The following is a 19,093-nucleotide window of genomic DNA, read 5'->3' as shown; positions in this document are numbered from 1 at the left end:
TAGATCAAATCCAATCACAATCTAATCCCATACAGATCCGATCACTTTAGATCAAATCCGATCACAATCTAATCCCATCCAGATACGATCACTTTAGATCAAATCCGATCACAATCTAATCCCATACAGATCCAGATACGATCACTTAAGATCAAATCCGATCACAATCACATCCAGATTATATTGATCCAAGCTGTATTGTGTCATATCCACATTACGTTGCCAGAAAATCTGCGGATTAATTCAGACCAGATTAATTTAACCTCCTGCTATGGCTAAGTGGGCGGAGCCTGAATCCCAGTAGGATCAGGCAATGGGTAACGCCACAACGGCAATCCGAGTCCTGCGATTGGCCGATGAGAGGCGCGATGGAAGACAGCTTGACGAAACAAAAAAAAAGTCCCCGACCCAGTTTCTCCGATGTAGTTTATTCTAAAATGTTCACTAAATGTTTTTATAAGAAAGCGGCGGTTGCGCGCTTCGGTGATGACATCATGGCGGCGGCGTGTTATTTCACAAGGACGTCCTGCCTGTGGACCGGCTGACAAGAGGAACGCGGTGATGTCAGTCTCTGCAGGAAGTAGACCAGACCCAACCTGTCTGTGGATGGATAGTGTAATGTGTGTATGTCTCCAGCAGCTGCTCACACACACTCACACACACACACACACGCACAATGACAAGCGGCTGCTGGTCTCAGGTGACGACAGGAAGTCAGGATGCCGGGCGGGGGGGGCTTTGAAGGACCCTTCCTGAGGAAATGTCGAGAATAATGAAGGTGGTCGCCGAGACCCCCGGGGTCGTCACTTAAGGTCACGACGTGCAGAACATCCTTTGTTTATGTGAAGAAAAGAAATCGCCATTGTTGTGATTTATTCCTGTTTATGAAAAAAAAAAATGCGTTTATAAACGCCTTGTAAATATTTTGGTATAAAGGGATGTCAGATGTGATAAGATGTGTGTGGATAAGGCGAAACATGGCACGGAGCGAAATAAAAAGATGTAAAACAAAGTTGAGCACAAAATAAGCTGAAGGCCGGTTGTTAAAAGGGATGGGATTTGTTTCCTAGGCAACCGTGAGACACCACCTGGTGGCTCCCGAAGGAATTGCGTGACCCGATTCTCAGGTTTGACCGGAGGTCAACGTGCTAACGATTAGCCTCCTTTCCCTGTTTTTGTAAACAAGTTAAAGCTACGGAAGGACGTGCTACTCCGCTGTCGCCGTGGTCCCAAACGCGTGATTTGTCACACCCACCTAAGTTTAGATTAGACTTGTTTATAAACAAATATGCATTTATAGTCATAAAGGATGTTGGACGGGACACGAAGTAAAATAAAATGACGAAAAACAAAGTGGTGAAAAATAGACAAAAGCATAATCGCTACAAGACCCCTGATTGTTTCTGATGCTACGTGACGGGGGTGTGCGGGTCCAGCTTCCTCTTTCTGGCATTCAATGGAGTTAGAAGAGATGTCAAAAAAAAAAAAGATCGAAAAAAACAACCTCTAACTCGGCTCAGAGACGCCACCTGGTGGCTCCTGGAGGATCGCCTGACCCGATTTCCGGCTAAGCTGCATCAACGCTCCGTTATCCACCGAGGATGCCCTCACAGAGACGACCGGAGGTCATCGTGCTAACGATTAGCCTCCGTTCCCTGTTTTGAAAACAAGCTAAAGCTAGTGGGCAATACTATCCGACTGTCGCCGTGGTTACCGAGGTCGAAAAGCGTACACGCCGACTTGCTTGTGTCTCTTCATAAGGACAGAAAGACTGGTGATCGCAGGTCAAAATCGCAACATGATTGCCACAGTTTAGAAGCGATGTTGTTAAAAAATGCATTTATAAACGCTTTATAGATATTTTTACATAAATAGACGTGACATGGTATAAACAGAAACATGGTGATATATCATGGTGAGTGATATAAAAGACGCGAAACAAAAAAATCCGGCTGGAGGATAAGAAGGATGTGATTTGTTTCCTAGGCAATACAAGTCGCTGCGTGACGGCGGTCTGCGTCTCCAGCTTCCTGTTCCTGCTCCTGCAGTCATTCTTCCAGTTGACGACGGCGACGCTGCAGCCCGAGTCCAACTGTGAGTCCCGTCCGTCCGTCCGTCCGTCCATCCGTCCGTCCATCCGTCCCTGTCTCACCCGTCTGCCTCCCACCCGTCTGTCTGCAGGTACGTCGTGGCAGAAAGCGCTCGGTCAGCTCGGCCTGGTGAGGTAATGACGACGTTCCAATGAAACACACACACACACACACACACACACACACACACACACGCACGCACCCAGACACACACTCATAAAAGCCACATTTGGCCCCAAACCAACCCTTAACTTTTGTAGTAACCTAGTACTTATCGTTTAATTACTCAATTAGAGGGGAGATGCATTTCCTTTAGGTGACTTTTTTTGCCAAAAACATGTCATGACCTAAAAGAGCAGAGTGCACGTAGGCAGCTTCCGCCCCCCCCCTTTCTGCCGTGTGTGTGTGTGTGTGTGTTGGGTTAACTATGTGTTATATATATTAAGATTGTTCACACCCCTGAAATACTCCACCCCCTTAACCAGATCAGGCATTTGGGGCCTTGGAAACACTTCAAGGACTGAAGGACCACCTGGAACCACTTCTGTTCAGAACCCAGACCCAAATTCCTCGACTTTCACCCGGGGAAGCGTCTGAGACGCGCCCACGGACGGCCCCTCCTTCCTTACACGTGGCGGCACAGTAATAATGCGGTTATTACGTATTCCATTCAAAAGAAAAGTTGAACACCGGGGTTGCTCACCTGACCCTCCAGGGCCGACGGGGGCCTCCAGGGGCCCCCAGGGGCCCCCAGGGGCCTCCAGGGGTCCGACCCAATCCGGATCAATTGTCATATAACAAACTCATATAACAAACTTTGAGGGGGATTTATAATAATGGTCGATATGGTCGAAGTTGACACTGTCTGCAGAGACATGTTTCTGGACCCCAGTGTGTGTGTGTGTGTGTGTGTGTGTGTGTGTGTGTGTGGTTGTCTAAACAAATATGGGCTAAATACTCAAAAGTGTGTGCTGCCCAAAAGTCTTCTCTCGGCCAAAAGCCCTCACCAGTCTGGTTTTGAATTAAATTGGTTCTCACAGGGGGAGCAGTGCAAGTGACACACACACACTCAGACCACATACACACACACACACACACACACACACACACGCGCTGGATATTAGCGACGATGAAGCCCCGACGTTTTAACTTAAGCCTCAGAGTTTTTTAGAAACACAAATATTTGTCGTGTCAGATATTTGTCAGGTTTGTTAGACAGAAGCTGAGTCAGAGGTGGGGCAGACAAACACGCACACGCACACACACACCCACACACACATGCACACACACACTCACACACACACGGTGAATGTCTGTTCCTAGTTAAAAATTTTATTGTCTCACATCAGAGAGAGACAAACTGCAGGCATGTGGTTTAGCAAGTGTGTGTGTGTGTATGAGTCGTCAAAGTTGTTAACACAGGATGTGTGTGTCAGTCACCGTGGTCTGAGGCTGCACCGGTGTCTGGGGAGGCTCTTTGTTTTATTAATAAGGGTCCGAACGCAATACAAGCATGGGCGTATTTGCAAGTAAGTGTGTGTGTGTGTGTGTGTGTGTGTGTAGCGTAGGACATTCAGAAAGGAGTCTCTGTGTCTCGACTGGATGACTCTGCAGACTCCCACACACACACACACACACACACACACACCATGGCATCTCAGGTTGTGTCTGAGAATATCCGTCACACACAGTCCATACAAACACAGATTAACCCAGCTCCTGTGTGTGTGTGTGTGTGTGTGTGTGTGTGTGTGCGTGTGTGTGTGTATGTTGAGTCGTGACTCACCTCTGGGAATCGACATTGCGACCCGGCGGCAGCACAGGATCAGACGTGTTTTCAATATTTTATATATCCGTAAGGCAGCTGAAAAGAACGCCGTCTGTTTATGTCTGCCTTCGGGTGAAGTCACTGAGGACGTGAAAAGATACATTTTTAAAAAAAATAACTCAAAATTTGTCGGTTCAGAGACGCTACCTGGTGGCTCCCGGAGGAATTGCCTGACCCTATTTCGCCGTGCTAACGATTAGCCTCCTTTCACTATTTGTGTAAACAACAAGCTAAAGCTCGGGGCTGGCACGCGACTGAACGTCGCCGTGGTTACCGAGGTCGTAAAGCGTTCACACCAATCTCACGTGATTGGTCAAACCACCTGAAAACCACCTGAACGCATCACAATAGCGACATCTCAGAGCACATGCGTCAAACTCAAGGCCCGCGGGCCACATCTGGTCCGGCCTGCAATTATAAGATTATTTGATACAGATGTATTATTATTGTTATTAATGGCCCGGCGATATGAAGCACTGATAACTACAGATCTCAAAATGCAGCGCCGCCTTTCAGCCGCCTCGCCGAACACTAGGCTACCTGGGAACACCTTCTGTTGCTGTGTATCACCCTATTGTGAATTTATAGACAGCAGAGCTTTTCAAAACCGATGGGAGGCTGATTAAATGTAAACTGACATTGCCGACAAACTTTTTGGGCTTATAATAGATGGAGCACCCGCGATGTGCAGGGAAAGAAGTAGAATAGTGCGAACGATACGAGCGAAGGTGCGGGAGGGGAACTGTACTGGTGAGTTAACGGCAAATCACTGCGCCATACACCAGGAAATACTGTGTAGTAAAGTCCGTAAAATGGAGCCTCTAATGAGCACTTTAACGCAAACCGTAAACTTCATCCGAGCTAAAGGCAAATAAAGTCTTTTATGCAGGAAATAGATTCAGAGTTTGCTGACATTCTTTTATCATACAGAGGTGCATTAGCTAAAATGGGGGAAAGTTCTCAGTAGAGTGTTTGAGCTCCGCAAGAATATCTGCCAGTTCATTGACAGTTCAGGAAAAGACTCCGCAGTTTTGCAGGATGAAAAGTGGAAATGCGAGTTGGCGGTTCATCGCAACTTCTTAAACCTTCAGCTCCAGGGACGTGAACGCGTGTTCACTGACATGTATGATGGGGTGAAGGCATTTTAAGTGAAGGTGCTCTTATGGACACAAATGAACCAGTGCAACTTGCCTCACTTTCCCTGTTCTTTGTAGATATTCAAAGTTCATTTTTTATAAAATGTCATTAGAAATATCAATGTTTTTATTTTAACATTAACATAAAAGCGTAACTTTTATTTATTTTGCAGAATGTTCACATTTCTAATTTGTATAATTTTGACAGGATATATTTTAAATGGAAAACTAAATATTGTAAGTTATTTAAAGTTTATCTATTCCTATGTGTTTTTATTCATATTCAAGTAAAAAAAAAACATTTAGGTTCTAAGTGTTCCTCTTCTGGCGCTACCTCCTGTGTCTCGGTGCTTCTTTTCGATGGCTGTTGGCGTCATATGCTAGCAGTAGGGTTGGTGATCAGCACATGCTAGCCAACTGTCGCCATGGTTACCGACGTTGAAAAGCAGTCACAGCAACCCGCTGGTTTCGGCAGGTGTTTTCATGAGGACTGGGGATCGCGCGCCACATGATTGGTCAAACCCAGCAAAGATGTCTGTATGCATCGTGAGAACAGCAGCTAGGAGGGTAAACAAACATGGAAGTCAAACAGCTGGCTAGCCGCTCTTTCCTCCATTATTGTAGTCCAGTTTTGGCATCATCGGCCCTCTTCCTCTTTCACCTTCTGCCATCATTGTTTTGATATTCTCGCTACTTCCCTTCCTTTCTGACCGTACGTCCTGCGTCCCACCTCTTTTCCAACGCCAATTGCTAACAGTTGGGTCGGCGATTAGCTCACGCCACCCGATCCAGCCGGCTCGAAGATTCAAACAGGTTTGATTGACAGCCATTGAGGTCTGTGACTTCACTTCCTGTGTGTCCCCAGCCTGACAGGAAGTGATGCGGGCTCCGCCATGCGACATATCCTCCCGGATGTCGGCGTGCTGGTTGTCGGCCTGCTGACCTGGAGGCTGAGCGTAAGACTGAATGCAGACACGCACGTGCAGGTAGTGGACGCACACGCACACACACACACACACACACTCACACACTAATGAAGCAGGTGTAACTTCGTTAAGTTGTCTCTTCTGTTTCTTAACAAGATTTCCTGTCTATTACAGCGTAACTCAGTAAGCTATTTATTAATTTTAACTATGTTATATGTGACTGTGTCCGGACACACACACACACACACACACACACACACACACACACACAGAGCAATAATGATCGGATTTCAGAATCAGTCTGTTTATTCGTCATCCTGCTGGAGTCTGTTTGTTAACAGTGGCGCAGACCAGCAGCCTCCTCGTCCTCATCATCACTCTTCATCATGCCACCGCAGCGTTCTCTAGTCCGCCCCCAACCCTCTTAGAAGATGCACCTTGCTCACTGTCTCGCTTCACTGTGTATTATGGGATGTCGAGCCAAACTTGGCCGAAGGTCAAAAAGGTCAGGATGTGTCTAGACCAGGCGTCGGCGACCTTTCCCATTTGGACCCGTTTCCCCACAGTAAAGAAACCGCCGGGAGCCACACAACACTTTTTGAAATTTTAAAATGAATTAACACGGCATATAACATTATTTTATTAATTTTTTGCTTTCCTGTTATGTAGAAACAATTGCATTTCTTAAAATCAATGAACAAAATGACATTTCTGCATGCAACAAAACATTTTGAACTCTGAAAAAAAGACTTTTAAGCAAAATACTCAATGTCTATTTGAGTCCTTCTTGTATTTATGGAAAAAAAAAGTTAAATTACCCACTAGCAGCAAACCAAAAATGCCGTCCTCTCTCTATGTTCTATCATCCTTTTACCGGCACGTGCAGAGCGACAAATATACCTTAACACGTAGATATTCCAAGATCGCTAAAATCTTCAAATTCAAAATTTCATTTTAAAAATGAACAAACTAAAATAAAATACATTTTAAATTAGATACTGGTTCATTTTTTTTCAAAAGGCACAATGAGCCACATCAGAGGGACCGAAGGTTACCGACCTCTGGTCTAGACGATGTCAAGAGCGGAAAGAATAGGAATCTGGCACCCCTAAATAAAAAAAGTTGACAGTCAAACTCAAAAAAAGAGAGGGGAAAGAGGTGAATTTTTAAGAAATTTTTGAAAAATTTGAAAAACCTGGCTTCTTCAGGGAGAATTAACTCAAATTACCCAGTGACCAGTTTATAAGGTACAGCCTCACGTTGAAAGGGACTTTCGATCGGATGTTCTCCAACTCGCTAGCAACATTTGCTGGACCTCAGCGTGTTCTCCAAACGCTTAGTTGAAGATCCCTCCCGAAGTGGTCTGCAACCATTGGCAGACCATTCAAGAAAGTGATGGTCACATCTTGAGAACCTCAAGGGAACCGACCACTTCTGGTTTTTTTGGCTCTATTTGTTTTGGCCGAATTTCCCAGAAAATGGAAGTTCATGGAACATGACAGAAATGTTCCACAGAAGGAACCTCGAGGTACGTCTTCGGTAAGAATGTTGGGGAACCGCAAAGATGTTCCCTCAAAGATTCTCGCTGAAGACAAGGGTATCTCCTTGGGGAATGTAACCCAGAATTTTTCCTGATCCCGTTTCTTGCCTGGAAGCTCTGCTGGCCGAGGCGAAACCCAACTAGTCATCTTCTGTTATCAGCAGGAGACGCAGGACCAGCTGATATTCCAGGACGAAGATGAGGAAGACCCGCAAGGTACCACTAGGAACAGGGTTTTGGTGGAACTGGAGCTGCTGGTCTGCAGGACCAGGGAGATGTTTGGAAATGTCATGACCACCGGCGGCAAGGTTCTCCTGACAGTTCTGCTGGGAACCACAGGTGAGCAGTCGCACCCGTACAGAACCAGGAAGGCATAGTTAATCCAGTTGAACCGGTTGACCCATAACCAGTATGACCCGTACTGTACAAGCTAGTAAATCAGAGTGAATGGTTTTAAATGCTGCATAATCCAGTTTAATCCAGTATAATCCAGTTGACCCAAAATCAGTGTAACCTGAAGTGTACAAGCATGTAAATCAGTGTGAATGGTTTACATGATGTATAATCTAGTTTGATCCAGTATAACAAAGTTTAATCCAGTACGACCCAGTTTGATTGAGTATAACCCAGTTTCATCCAGTATAACCCTGCTCAATCCAGTTAAGCCAGTTGACCAAAAATCAGTGTAACCTGAAGTGTACAAGCCAGTAAAATCAGTGTGATCTGGTTGTAACACCGTATGATCCAGTATAATAAAGTTTAATCCGGTATAACCAAGTTTTATCCGGAATGACCAGGTTTAATCCAGTATAACCCAGATGAATTTGATCCAGATTAGTTTGATCCAGTTTAATCCGCTATTACTCAATTTTATCCCTTTTAATCTGGTTTACTTCAATTCAATCCATTACAACCCAGGTTAATCTAGTTTACCCCAGTTGAATCCAGTATAACCCAATTAATCCAGTGTAACCCCATTTCATCCAGTATTGCCCTATTTAATCCAGTTTAATCCAGTGATGTGGGTGATATGGGATTAAACTCTATATAGTATAAAGGTATTATAGGTGTGTGTTATTGTATATTATATATTATGATATATTATTTTTATATATATATATATATATATATTTTTTTTTTTTTTATTTTTTTTTTTTTCAGGACTAAAAAATGATGCAGCTAATTTATGATTTTTTTTTTTGAGCTAATGAGCTTCATGCCGCCACAATGCATGACATCATACCAAAGAAATTACAGCGAAATTCTGAGTCCATTCTTTTTCGGACACAGAAGACAATGATATTGATCAATGATTTCAGTGCGCAGGGGGAAGATGAGGATCAGCTGGAGTTGGACAAAAAAGGGGATAGAAAATTGATGGATGGATGGATGGATGGATGGATTTTGCCTTGATTTATTATTAATCTTTTTCATCAGCTGTCTTCCAGGCACTGTTCAGGAAAAAAAACCTTCCCAGTATGTGTTTAATTAAATGTAAAAAAAAAAGTGTTTCTGTGTAAATATGTCACGTTACAAAGTGGACCCCTGTGAGTTATAAGTGCAGCATCTATATGAACACATTTATTTGTTTATTTTAGCCAGTGCGGCTTATATTCAGGTGCGCCCAATAGTCCAGAAATTATTGTGTATATGTTTTTGATGTATATGCCATATATATGTTAATCCTGCCCCTCCTTCCCCAGGTATCATGTTCCCGTCACTCTCCTCCCTCCCGTACCTGCTCTGCTTCCAGGCGTTGTCCACCTGGTGGGCGTGGTCGGGCCAGGTCCCGCCCCTCGCCTTCAGGTGCGCGTCCGTCATGTCGCTGGCGTACGGCGCCTCGCATTTCCTTCTGGTCTACTGCTACCAGCTGCCATCGCTGCAGGACGCGTGGCCTCCACGCTACACCTCCGCCAGGTGACACACACATTCGACAGTATTTTCGGGAGTGTCATTTGAGGCTTAGCATGATGCTAAGTTATCTTATCTGTCGTCCTGTTTCCTCTTGAGCTACATTTACCAGAGTTCATATCAGGAAGTAGATTCTTCATCTGGTCAGTTTAGTGGTTCAACAGAACCAGGACATCTTCATGTCAAGGAGCTTCACCTCTTTTAATGCTACGCTTCCTTCACCTTCAACTTTTCTTTCCTCCTCACTTTCACCCTCGTCTTCATCATCTCCGCGATTCCGACGCCACGTACGTGTTGCTCGGAGGCTCGCGACTCCTCGTACGACTCGCCAGATGTCTTTCCTGTCAATCTGATTATTTGTTATTGGCAAAGATTGATGGCTGCCGGTGGAGGAAGACGAGTTACGAACCAATCAGCGGTCCACACACACACACACACACACACACACACACACTCTCCAAGGGATGAGAGAGCCATACAAGCACCCCTCCTCATACCAAGATATTGATTGATACTTTTCCATTGATTAGTGTACTCATATTGGCTGTTGGTTGATTACTTTTTGGCAGCGTGTTTGGCCTGGTGGCGTTGGTGGCGGGCGACTGCTCCGCCCCCTGGAGGCTGCGGGTGAACCCTGAACTCAGCTGGTTCCACTTCACTCAACCCCTGATGCTGCTGCTGCTCTACCAGACGGTGGCCTCGCTTTGGAGGAACCAGGTGATGGAGGTGGAGGTGGAGGTTGCGGGGAGCGACTTTCACACCACTTTAGGTCCGATTTGACGGCGGCGTCTCGTTTTCCCTCAGTGGATCGACGACGGGGGCCGGAGCCCGGAGAGGGCGGAGCCTGAACTTAGCGGCAGCTGCGACAACACCACCTGCACCAGCCCGCTGAGCGAGGAGCTCAGTTGCGACATCACGGCCGGGAGGCGGAGGGAGCTGTGGAGGCGGGGTCATGACCTCAGAGAAGTGCGTGCGTGCGGTCGGGATTGCTGCGGACTGACCAATCACCGTTCCGGGACTTGAAGTCACAAGTTCTCTTCTGTTTAGGAGCTGGAGTCCTCCACGTACGACAGCCCCTCCGACTCCTTTGCCCCGCCCACTCAGAGCACGGCCCTTGGATTGGACGTCTGCTCCACGCCTCACTACTCCCTCAGCCAGTCAGGTGGTCAGCGCCCCGAATGTTTCAATGACACCCTAGCTTAGCACACAAGCTAACCATTTCTCAACGTAAAGCGTAACCTTCTGTTTGCTACTGCAGACACGCTGGAGACTTGTGCGTTCGATGGTGACCGGGACCAATGGGAGGAAGAGGAGGTGGTGGAGGAAGGGGGCGGAGCCAGCACCGCCACCATAGCATTTAGCTTTCTCCTCAAGCAGAGTTACATCTGCGCCCTGATCGCCATGATGGCGTGGTCCATCACGTACGTCTCCTGGATGACCTGCGTGCTGCTGCTCTGGTCCTGCATCCTCTGGATGATGCGCGAGCGCCGTCGCTACACACTGATGTCGTCGCCATGGCTGGTCGCCTACGGCAACCTGTTGCTCATACTGCAGTATGTCTACAGCTTCGCCGCTGTCCAGGAAGTTCCCGGGCTCTTTCCGAAAAAAGACGACCCTTGCAGAGAGCTTGCCTCCAAGGTACTAAGTATTTCAAATATGGCTTACAGGGCTGTAAATACTTCTACACAGTGATGCTGATACTACTAATACTTTTTATTCATTAATATTACCAAAATTATTTTGCAGCAGGCAAGGTACAGCACGGGCTACCTTATAAAAGTCATACTGTCATAGGAACTGACTGACTAGTACCTCTAACACGACTATCGCCGTATGCCTTTGGGCTAACAATTGTGAATTTAATCTTCTGATCTGCAAATGTAATCTGATTACATGTGATTATTAAGATGAAGTGTGATAATCTAACTGTGATAAAGCCATGTAATATTATTACGGGAGTGTAAGGTTCATATCGGAGTGCGTAACTTGATCATTCAGCTGTATCTGGGGTGATGACGCCGCAATCCGGTAATCCGGCAATACCGACTGAAATCGGATCATTTTTTTCGCTGTGATCTGATCATCCGATTCTACAATCTGATTACCAGCTGCTCTGTCTACTGACCTTCTGGCTGCTGCTGCGTCAGGCGCTGACGGAGAAGAGGGAAAGACAAAAAGACAAACAGGAAGAGACTCAGCTGACGACGGTCACGGTTCACGTCGAAGGTGACATACCTGTTTGTCATCACCTGAAGTTTGATTTATCCCTCAGATGAATCCCATGTCCTGCAGCCCAGCCTCATTTCTTTCTTCCGGCAGACCACCACCATCAGGAGCAGAAGAAGGAGGGGGATGTGTCCTATGAGGAGGTGCTACTCCTCGGCGAAGGCGCCGGTGGCGTTCAGATGGAGGCTCTGGTTAGCGTGGTTACCAGGATGTTTGTCAAATACTGGATCTACGTCTGCGGAACCATGTTCTTCTTCGTCAGCTTTGAGGGAAAAATCGTCCTCTACAAGGTCATTTACATGGTGATGTTCCTGTGCTGTGTCGCACTCTACCAGGTACTGAATGTACGATAATACTATTAGTACTGTAATTGTGATTGGAGCATCCCCCTCAGTCAGTTAATAAAGCAGGTACCAGATCCAAGTACCAAGCCCTAGTACTGCTTTGTCCATTTCCTGGCAAGACTTCAAGTACTAACACTCCAAGTATGTGATACCCCAAGTACCCAAAAGAGGTGGATGCATTGTGTTCTTGCTTCAAAACTTGTACAGTGGTACCAGAAATTGACCTTCCGAGATCGATATGGTTCTTCATCACTATAGAAATATAGTTTTATATTTGATCCCCTCAGTGTGTTCAATCCCTTTAACTCGGTGAAATGAATCGTATTGGTCGGGTAAAGAGATGAAGCACTTGTCCAACGGTCGGACATCCGGGTCTGGCCAGCTGTGCTTCAGGAGTCCCGGTCCACATTCTGCCGAATCCCTTGAAAGTCCTCTGTCCAGATCAGCACCCCTTTGGGTCTGTAGACTGTAATTTGACTACCATGACTAGCACTGTATGCAGACGACACTCAACACTTCTTTTCAAACAAATAGGCGTTTAGCCCGGTGTTTCAGTGTCTGGACTCCTCCTCCTGCTTCATCTTGAGTGGCATCTCAAGGGTGCTGAGGGTGCCAACCAACACCAACAGTCCACCCCCACCCATGGCCTTTAAAGGTCACCCTTGCAAAGTTGTGAAGAGAAGTGGCAGATCAGATCAGCTCCTCTTGGAGACTTGGAACTCTCTCATATCTGCTATTCGAAGCTCAAATAGTTTGTCCAGTAAGCAGACTGGACAGTGCTGTTGACTTATATACGAGTGATTATCTCTGGTTTTAGTTAGCCTCCACCTGTTTGTCTCTGATGGGCCTCTTTGTTTATCCAATTGTGTCTCTCTGTAGCTGAACTACGAGCGATGGCGTGCCTTGCTCCGGGGGTTCTGGGTTGCCGTCGTGGTCTACTCCATGTTGGTCTTGATTCTGGTCTACACCTTTCAGTTCCCCTCCTCCCTCCACACCTGGAGCTACTACACTGGACTCAGCACACACAGGTAGCAGTATCGCTACACAGAGTTAGCAAGAGAACAGTATGAGAAAAATACTGAAGGGGTGAAACTGCACTTTCAAGCTACATACATTTCCACATCCCACATCTTCGTCCCTTCCAGGTTGGAAGACCTGGGTTTGGAGAAGTTCTCGGTTCCTGTCCTCTTCACCAGAATCTTCATCCCCACAGCGTTCCTGCTGGTAAACACAAGGCTACGAAAGGCTTGGTTGTACCGCCGATGATGTCCATGGCAGATTCACCACTGTTGTTGTCTCTCAGGTGTGTATCGTCCACCTCCATTACTTCCACGAGCCCTTCCTCCAGCTGACCGACCTGAAGACGGTGGTGGACACACACAACAGCACCATCACCAGGTAACGCAGTGAGGTTCCTGAAAGGCAGACGGGGATCCGACTAACGTTTAGCGCCGAGGAGATGATGACATCAAGTTCCCAGACAACAAACTGTCACCTGTGACCCCTCCCCCCAGGTTAGTCCACTGTGAAGGCAGCTTGGTGGATGTGTCGGTAGGCGGAGGTCCTCAAGTCCTGACGATGGATGGGAGGGGAGAAGGACTGAAGGTTGAAGTGGAGGAGATGGAGGAAGAACAGTGGACAAAGGAGGCAGAAGAAATGGAGGAGGAGGAGGAGGAAGAGTACCCCTGCATGTTTGACCGGGAGACCCTGTCTGATCATCTGACCGGTAAGATGCTACGTCAGTCTGTGGTTCTAACGGGACAAGAGTCTGTCTCCTGGTCTCTTCTGATGTGTCCTTGGTTCTTTTGAATGTCCTCAATTTCTCCTCCTCTTGTCTTTTTGTGCCTCCACAATGTCCTCCTGTGTCTCCTTCTGGTGTGTCCTGACATTTCATGGTCCTTGCTGTTACCTCCGTGCTACTGCACATTGTGTCTCTGGATGCTTCCTGGTGGACTGTCCTTGTGTCTTCTCATGTCTCTTTTTGTCTCCTGGTTTGTCCTCCTCCTGGTGCCCCCCGATGTTTCCTCGCCCAAGCCCTGGTCTCCTGGAGGTTGGTGGTGGACCGCCTCTCGGTCCTCTTCTTGCGCCTCCTCCTGTCCATGCAGCGCCTGCAGCACCTCCTCTGGTGGCTCCTGGAACTGCACATCGTCAAGATCGTCTCGGCCTACATCATCTGGGTCTCCGTGAAGGAGGTCAGACGTGATCTTTATCCATGAACCTGCCTGTCTCTGACCTCTCTGTCTCCAGCACTTCTTCTCCTTCTGGCCTGCGTCCCTCCGACCTTTATCACACCTAACTGCCTCTAGATATCTCCCCCCACCACTGACCTGTCCTGTTTCTGTCCTGCTCGTGTCCGCAGGTGTGTGTGTTTAACCTGCTGTTCGTGGTGTGTGTGGCCATGGCTCTGCCCTGCAGGGCGTGGCGCCGCCTGCTGTCCGGAGTCTGCACCGTCTGGACCTGCGTGGTGACGGTTTGCAAGATGCTGTACCAGCTCAACGTTGTGCAGCCGGACAAATACTCGTCCAACTGCTCTATGGTGAGCTGCCTCCGTGCGTCTGATCGGCAGGTCTGTCTTACCCGCTTGGCGACAACCCGTCTCGTCTCTGCAGCCGTTGAACTCCACGACCGACCTGTCTCGCTCAGTGTTGTACTCCGGCGCCGTTGACCCCGCCCAGTGGATGGGACTTCGCAAATCTGACGGCAAACTTCTGGACTACCTGAGGGTGAGGGGCGGCGCCACATAGAACCTTGGCGACGTCACACAAAACGCCAGCGACATCACCAACTGTCACACCATGTCTCCACAGTACAACCTGATGATGCTAGCGCTGTTAGCCTTTGAGGTTACAGTTTACAGACACCAGGAGCTCTACCGCCTGCGCCATGAAAAGGTCCTGCCGCCGACCAGAACCCTGTTCCACGACATCATGAGGCGGCACCTGGACGACAGCGTGTTGAGCTGTGCCAAATATTTCCTCAACTACTTCTTCTACAAGTTCGGCCTGGAGGTAAGCATTAGCGTAGCGATGAGCTTTGTGCAGAAAAGGAAAAAAAAAAGTCACGGCTATCCTCCCTCTCGCTCCTCAGACCTGCTTTCTATTGGCTGTCAACGTGATTGGTCAGCGAATGGATCTGTTTGCCGTCGGCCACGCCTTCGGCCTCATCGCGGTCTTATCGCGGCGCAGCAGGAAGCGCATCAGTTTAGTGTGGCCAAAGTACTGCTACTTCCTGTCAGGGCTCCTGTGTTTCCAGTATATCCTGTGTATCGGGTTCCCCCCTGCTGCTTGTAAAGGTATGCTAACATCTAGCCTCTGAATGTGGCTAACTGCTGCCTCTGTATTTTTAAAGCACAGCTAAGGCCTCCCCACCATTTCTGTCAGACTTGCTAACAGTTATGCTAACAGTGAAAAGTGCTAACACCCGCCCCTAACTTTTAGTGTTTATGCTAAGCTAAGCTAAAAGTACAAGATGAACCCTGCAGATGCTCTGCTTCCAGACTATCCCTGGAGACCGCCGTCCTCCAACATGGATTCAAACGTGGTGAAGTGGCTCTTCCTCCCCGACTACCTGACTCCTCCGAATCCGCTCTTCCTCCTCTGTAAGCTAACCGTCATGGCCGCCGAGACACAGCGTCCCCTTGCCGTCTCGTACAACCCCCGAATTTTCGTCTCCAGACGACTTTCTGCTCCTGCTCGGCGCCTCGCTGCAGCTGCAGGTCTTCGAGGACGAGCTGCAGGCGTCCGTCCAGGTTCTCGCCGGGGACAACGGGGAGCGGGACACGGAGGATGAGGAAATCTGCGACCCTGTCGGGCGGCTGCAGTTGAACACCATTCCTGACTTCATGCTGTGCAGGTAGGACACCTACAAGCCCGTTTGTCCGACCGTCTCGCCTCGTGTCTCGCCACTGACCTCCATGTGCCCCAGGTCCTACCTCGACATGATGAAGGTCATCATCTTCAGCTACATGTTCTGGTTCGTCCTCACCATCATCTTCATCACGGGGACAACCAGGATCAGTATCTTCTGCATGGGCTACCTGGTGGCCTGTTTCTACTTCCTGTTGGTGGGCGGGGAGCTGCTGCTGAAGCCCGTCCAGTCCATCCTGGTGTACTGGGACTGCCTGATAGGCTACAATGTCTTCGTCATCACCATGAAGAACATACTGTCGGTGAGCTCCATCCCGAGAACGGGGAAATCCAACGAAATTTTATTCAACTCGCCTCGATGTCCACATATGGGGACCGCAGCGGTAGAAAAACCTCCTCGGGCCTTCAAGGTTCTGGAACATAGAGATTTATGAACCCATTAAATGGTCCAAAATCAATTCCAGACCAGAGCAGGGACTTCAGGATGGACGTGAGGTGTTAATAACTTCCTAGTCCGGGTTCGCACGCGTGCGGCGGAAATCCTCGGCATTCCAGGCCGGAGAGCGGCGAGCGCGATCCGATCTGTTTGCGATTTTCTTCTCCAATATTCACGATCAACCCCGAAGACAACACCTGTTTTTGTTGTTTTGACCCAGTTACCGGGACGGCACGCTATCCACATTTACCATTACTCATGATCTGGCTGCTCACTGAACATCTGGTTACGGCTTCATGGCTCGTAATGAAAATCAAGAGATGGATGGAGCTTTATCCATCCCATCCCGCCGCCGCCGCCGCTGCTTCCGGGTGCAAACATGTTTTGTGTCTGTTCCCGTCCAGATCCTGGCCTGTGGCTTCATCAAGTCGCTGGTGTCCAACCACTGCTGGCTGATCCAGCTCTTCAGCCTGGCGTGCACCATCAAGGGATACAGCAAACGTGAGTCTACCGTTGTCGCCCGTCCGTCCGCCCGTCTTCTCCGCTCACTCCGTCTGAATGTCCGTCCGACCCGTCGCCTCCCGCAGCCGAGCAGCAGAGCAGCAAACAGTGCGAGTTGCCGAGCGACGAGGCGGGAATCATCTGGGACGGCGTGTGTTTCTGCTTCCTGCTGCTGCAGAGGAGGGTCTTCAGAAGCCACTACTTCCTGTATGTGGTCCTGGAGTTGCAGAACTCGCAGCTTTTAGCTTCCAGGTAGCTGAGCTACACACACACACAGGCACACTTACACACTCACAACTGCGCTATGACAAGAGCGGGAAACACACAAATACCTTGACTTACAAGTGTGGTAGGTTCAACCGTACTTGCTCGTATATCAAATTATTTTCCCGCTGACACAAATTGAAACTCTTTTATCCGGTTTGTTTTGTTTTTAAATCGGAAAATTGCACTCTCTAAATAACAAACAAGATTAGATAAGATAAACTCCATTGATCCCCATCGGGGAAATTCTTTTCTCACAGCAGCGTAACAGTTGCAGTGTCAATAAATATGAATATAGATATAAATAGACAATTACAGGATAGAAAAAGACATCCACAAATAAATAGACAGCAGAGAGCACATCATCAAGGCTATGAATGGACTGCAGAATGGGGAAAAAAAAACAAGGGTAAAAATATACAACCAAACGACAACAAGGATAGGAACATAAACAGTAACAATAGCAACAAAATAATATGACAAAAATAAGCAGGATGCGAATGGGCTGAGATCAATGTATAAATAATGTATTGTAATGTAACCAAATCATGTATAAAAAATAACAATACTGGTTAATCCATGATGGGTTTAATGCAGAGAGAAATTTCCTGCAAGGGATTAATAAAGTATAAAAAGATAAATAAGTACCATATTTTCTGGACTATAAGTCGCTCTGGAGTATAAGTCGCACCAGCCAAAAAATGCATAATGTAGAAGAAAAAAAAAACATATATAAGTCGCATTGAACTATAAGTTACATTTTTGGGGGTAATTTATTTTATAAATCAGAGACCAAGAACAGACATTTCACCTTGAAAGGCAAGTTATAGCAATAACAATAGAATAGAGAACAACACGCTGAATCTGGTATGTTAACGTAACATATTAACAGTTTTTCAGATAAACAACATAGCACAACAAATTTACCAAACTTTCCCGCAAAGTTTATATTTATCGCCTTGGCAACGATCTGGGCGTGGAGAACCGCACCATCTCTTGCTGTGGTCATCTAGCTTTTAGCCAACGATTATTTTTTTGTTTTCTCTACTTTTCACCAGTCTCTCACTAGTTTCTCACTCTCACCAAACTTTCTTTCTGCTGCTCGATTAGTTTCCGGCTGCATATTTCACTACTTCCAGCTTGTAATCTGCAGAGAATGATTTCCTTTTTGGGGGCATCTCTGTTCAGTCTTTCTCAGTTATCTTTATAAGTTGATGTTTGAAATTTAAATTTCCAGTGGTACAGGAGGAATAGTAGTAGCAGATACTGGCACAAACGCCTAGAAGGCACTTTCGCAGCTGTCAGTGTGAAAACAACAAACATGTTACATATTTTATTCTTTAATGTATGAGTCGCTCCTGAGTAAAGTCCTAGGACCAGCCAAACCTTAAAAAACAGTGTGACTTATATCTGAAAAATATGGTAAAAAAATTATACATAATGAAAAGAAATAAATTGATTTATTTCATTAAATACACCGTGAAGATTGGACGAAGATGCATAGCATAGCACAGCACCATAGCATAAAAACAGCAGTTTCATTAAAGAAAAATCGCAGCTCATTTTTATGCTTTGCAAAATAATCTCGCAAGCTGGATTAAACCCGGTCTGATCCAGTTAGCTTATTTTAGCTTAATTTACTGTCTACATAATTAATGCTGCAATGTGTTGCTTGCACACTTCGCTACACTTTATGGCTAAACTGAATTTAGCGATGGATTAAATGCCGGTCCCCTTTTTAAAACGATCGAACCGTCCCTGACTGGCTTTGAATGACTTTTCCGTTGCCTCGTCCGTTGACGTTCCCGCCGTCTGCTGCACCAAATCCCCGTAAATGTCCGGGTGCCTCCTCACAGATGATGCTCTCGGTCACGATATCGCACCAGCAACAACTTCTCCATCTCTTCACGGACAAGTAGACAACACATATGCCTCGCTTGTAATTTCAACTCGAATCACAAAACTAAATCAACTGAATGACTGCTCGGAATTGAAAAACTTGTAAATTGGCGCATTTGTAAGTCA

At 47.1% G+C, this 19,093-nt stretch overlaps 1 protein-coding gene across 1 annotated transcript in view; it reads left to right on the top strand.

The window, feature by feature from the left end:
• LOC147231666 (piezo-type mechanosensitive ion channel component 2-like) overlaps positions 1-19,093 on the top strand; it is a 35,460-nt gene that overhangs the window by 3,283 nt on the left and 13,084 nt on the right. The window contains exons 3-27 of the mRNA XM_086150629.1: positions 1,987-2,094; positions 2,182-2,224; positions 5,920-6,040; positions 7,682-7,859; positions 9,224-9,437; positions 10,001-10,148; positions 10,236-10,397; positions 10,479-10,593; positions 10,690-11,069; positions 11,540-11,657; positions 11,751-11,992; positions 12,881-13,029; positions 13,147-13,225; positions 13,305-13,399; positions 13,516-13,727; positions 14,036-14,193; positions 14,361-14,537; positions 14,611-14,724; positions 14,809-15,009; positions 15,089-15,293; positions 15,498-15,599; positions 15,676-15,853; positions 15,926-16,169; positions 16,708-16,804; positions 16,891-17,056. Of these exons, the coding sequence (XP_086006755.1) occupies positions 1,987-2,094; positions 2,182-2,224; positions 5,920-6,040; positions 7,682-7,859; positions 9,224-9,437; positions 10,001-10,148; positions 10,236-10,397; positions 10,479-10,593; positions 10,690-11,069; positions 11,540-11,657; positions 11,751-11,992; positions 12,881-13,029; positions 13,147-13,225; positions 13,305-13,399; positions 13,516-13,727; positions 14,036-14,193; positions 14,361-14,537; positions 14,611-14,724; positions 14,809-15,009; positions 15,089-15,293; positions 15,498-15,599; positions 15,676-15,853; positions 15,926-16,169; positions 16,708-16,804; positions 16,891-17,056 (4,006 nt within the window). The remainder of the gene's footprint in view (positions 1-1,986; positions 2,095-2,181; positions 2,225-5,919; positions 6,041-7,681; positions 7,860-9,223; positions 9,438-10,000; positions 10,149-10,235; positions 10,398-10,478; positions 10,594-10,689; positions 11,070-11,539; positions 11,658-11,750; positions 11,993-12,880; positions 13,030-13,146; positions 13,226-13,304; positions 13,400-13,515; positions 13,728-14,035; positions 14,194-14,360; positions 14,538-14,610; positions 14,725-14,808; positions 15,010-15,088; positions 15,294-15,497; positions 15,600-15,675; positions 15,854-15,925; positions 16,170-16,707; positions 16,805-16,890; positions 17,057-19,093) is intronic.

The sequence above is a fragment of the Fistularia commersonii genome, chromosome 8, assembly GCF_037954325.1.
Source record: "Fistularia commersonii isolate RoL2024-O1a breed Wild chromosome 8, RoL_Fcom_v1.0, whole genome shotgun sequence".
In the NCBI taxonomy this organism is placed as follows: domain Eukaryota; kingdom Metazoa; phylum Chordata; class Actinopteri; order Syngnathiformes; family Fistulariidae; genus Fistularia; species Fistularia commersonii.
The sequence above is the reverse complement of the archived record's forward strand: the minus strand, read 5'-3'. Positions and strand labels throughout refer to the sequence as shown.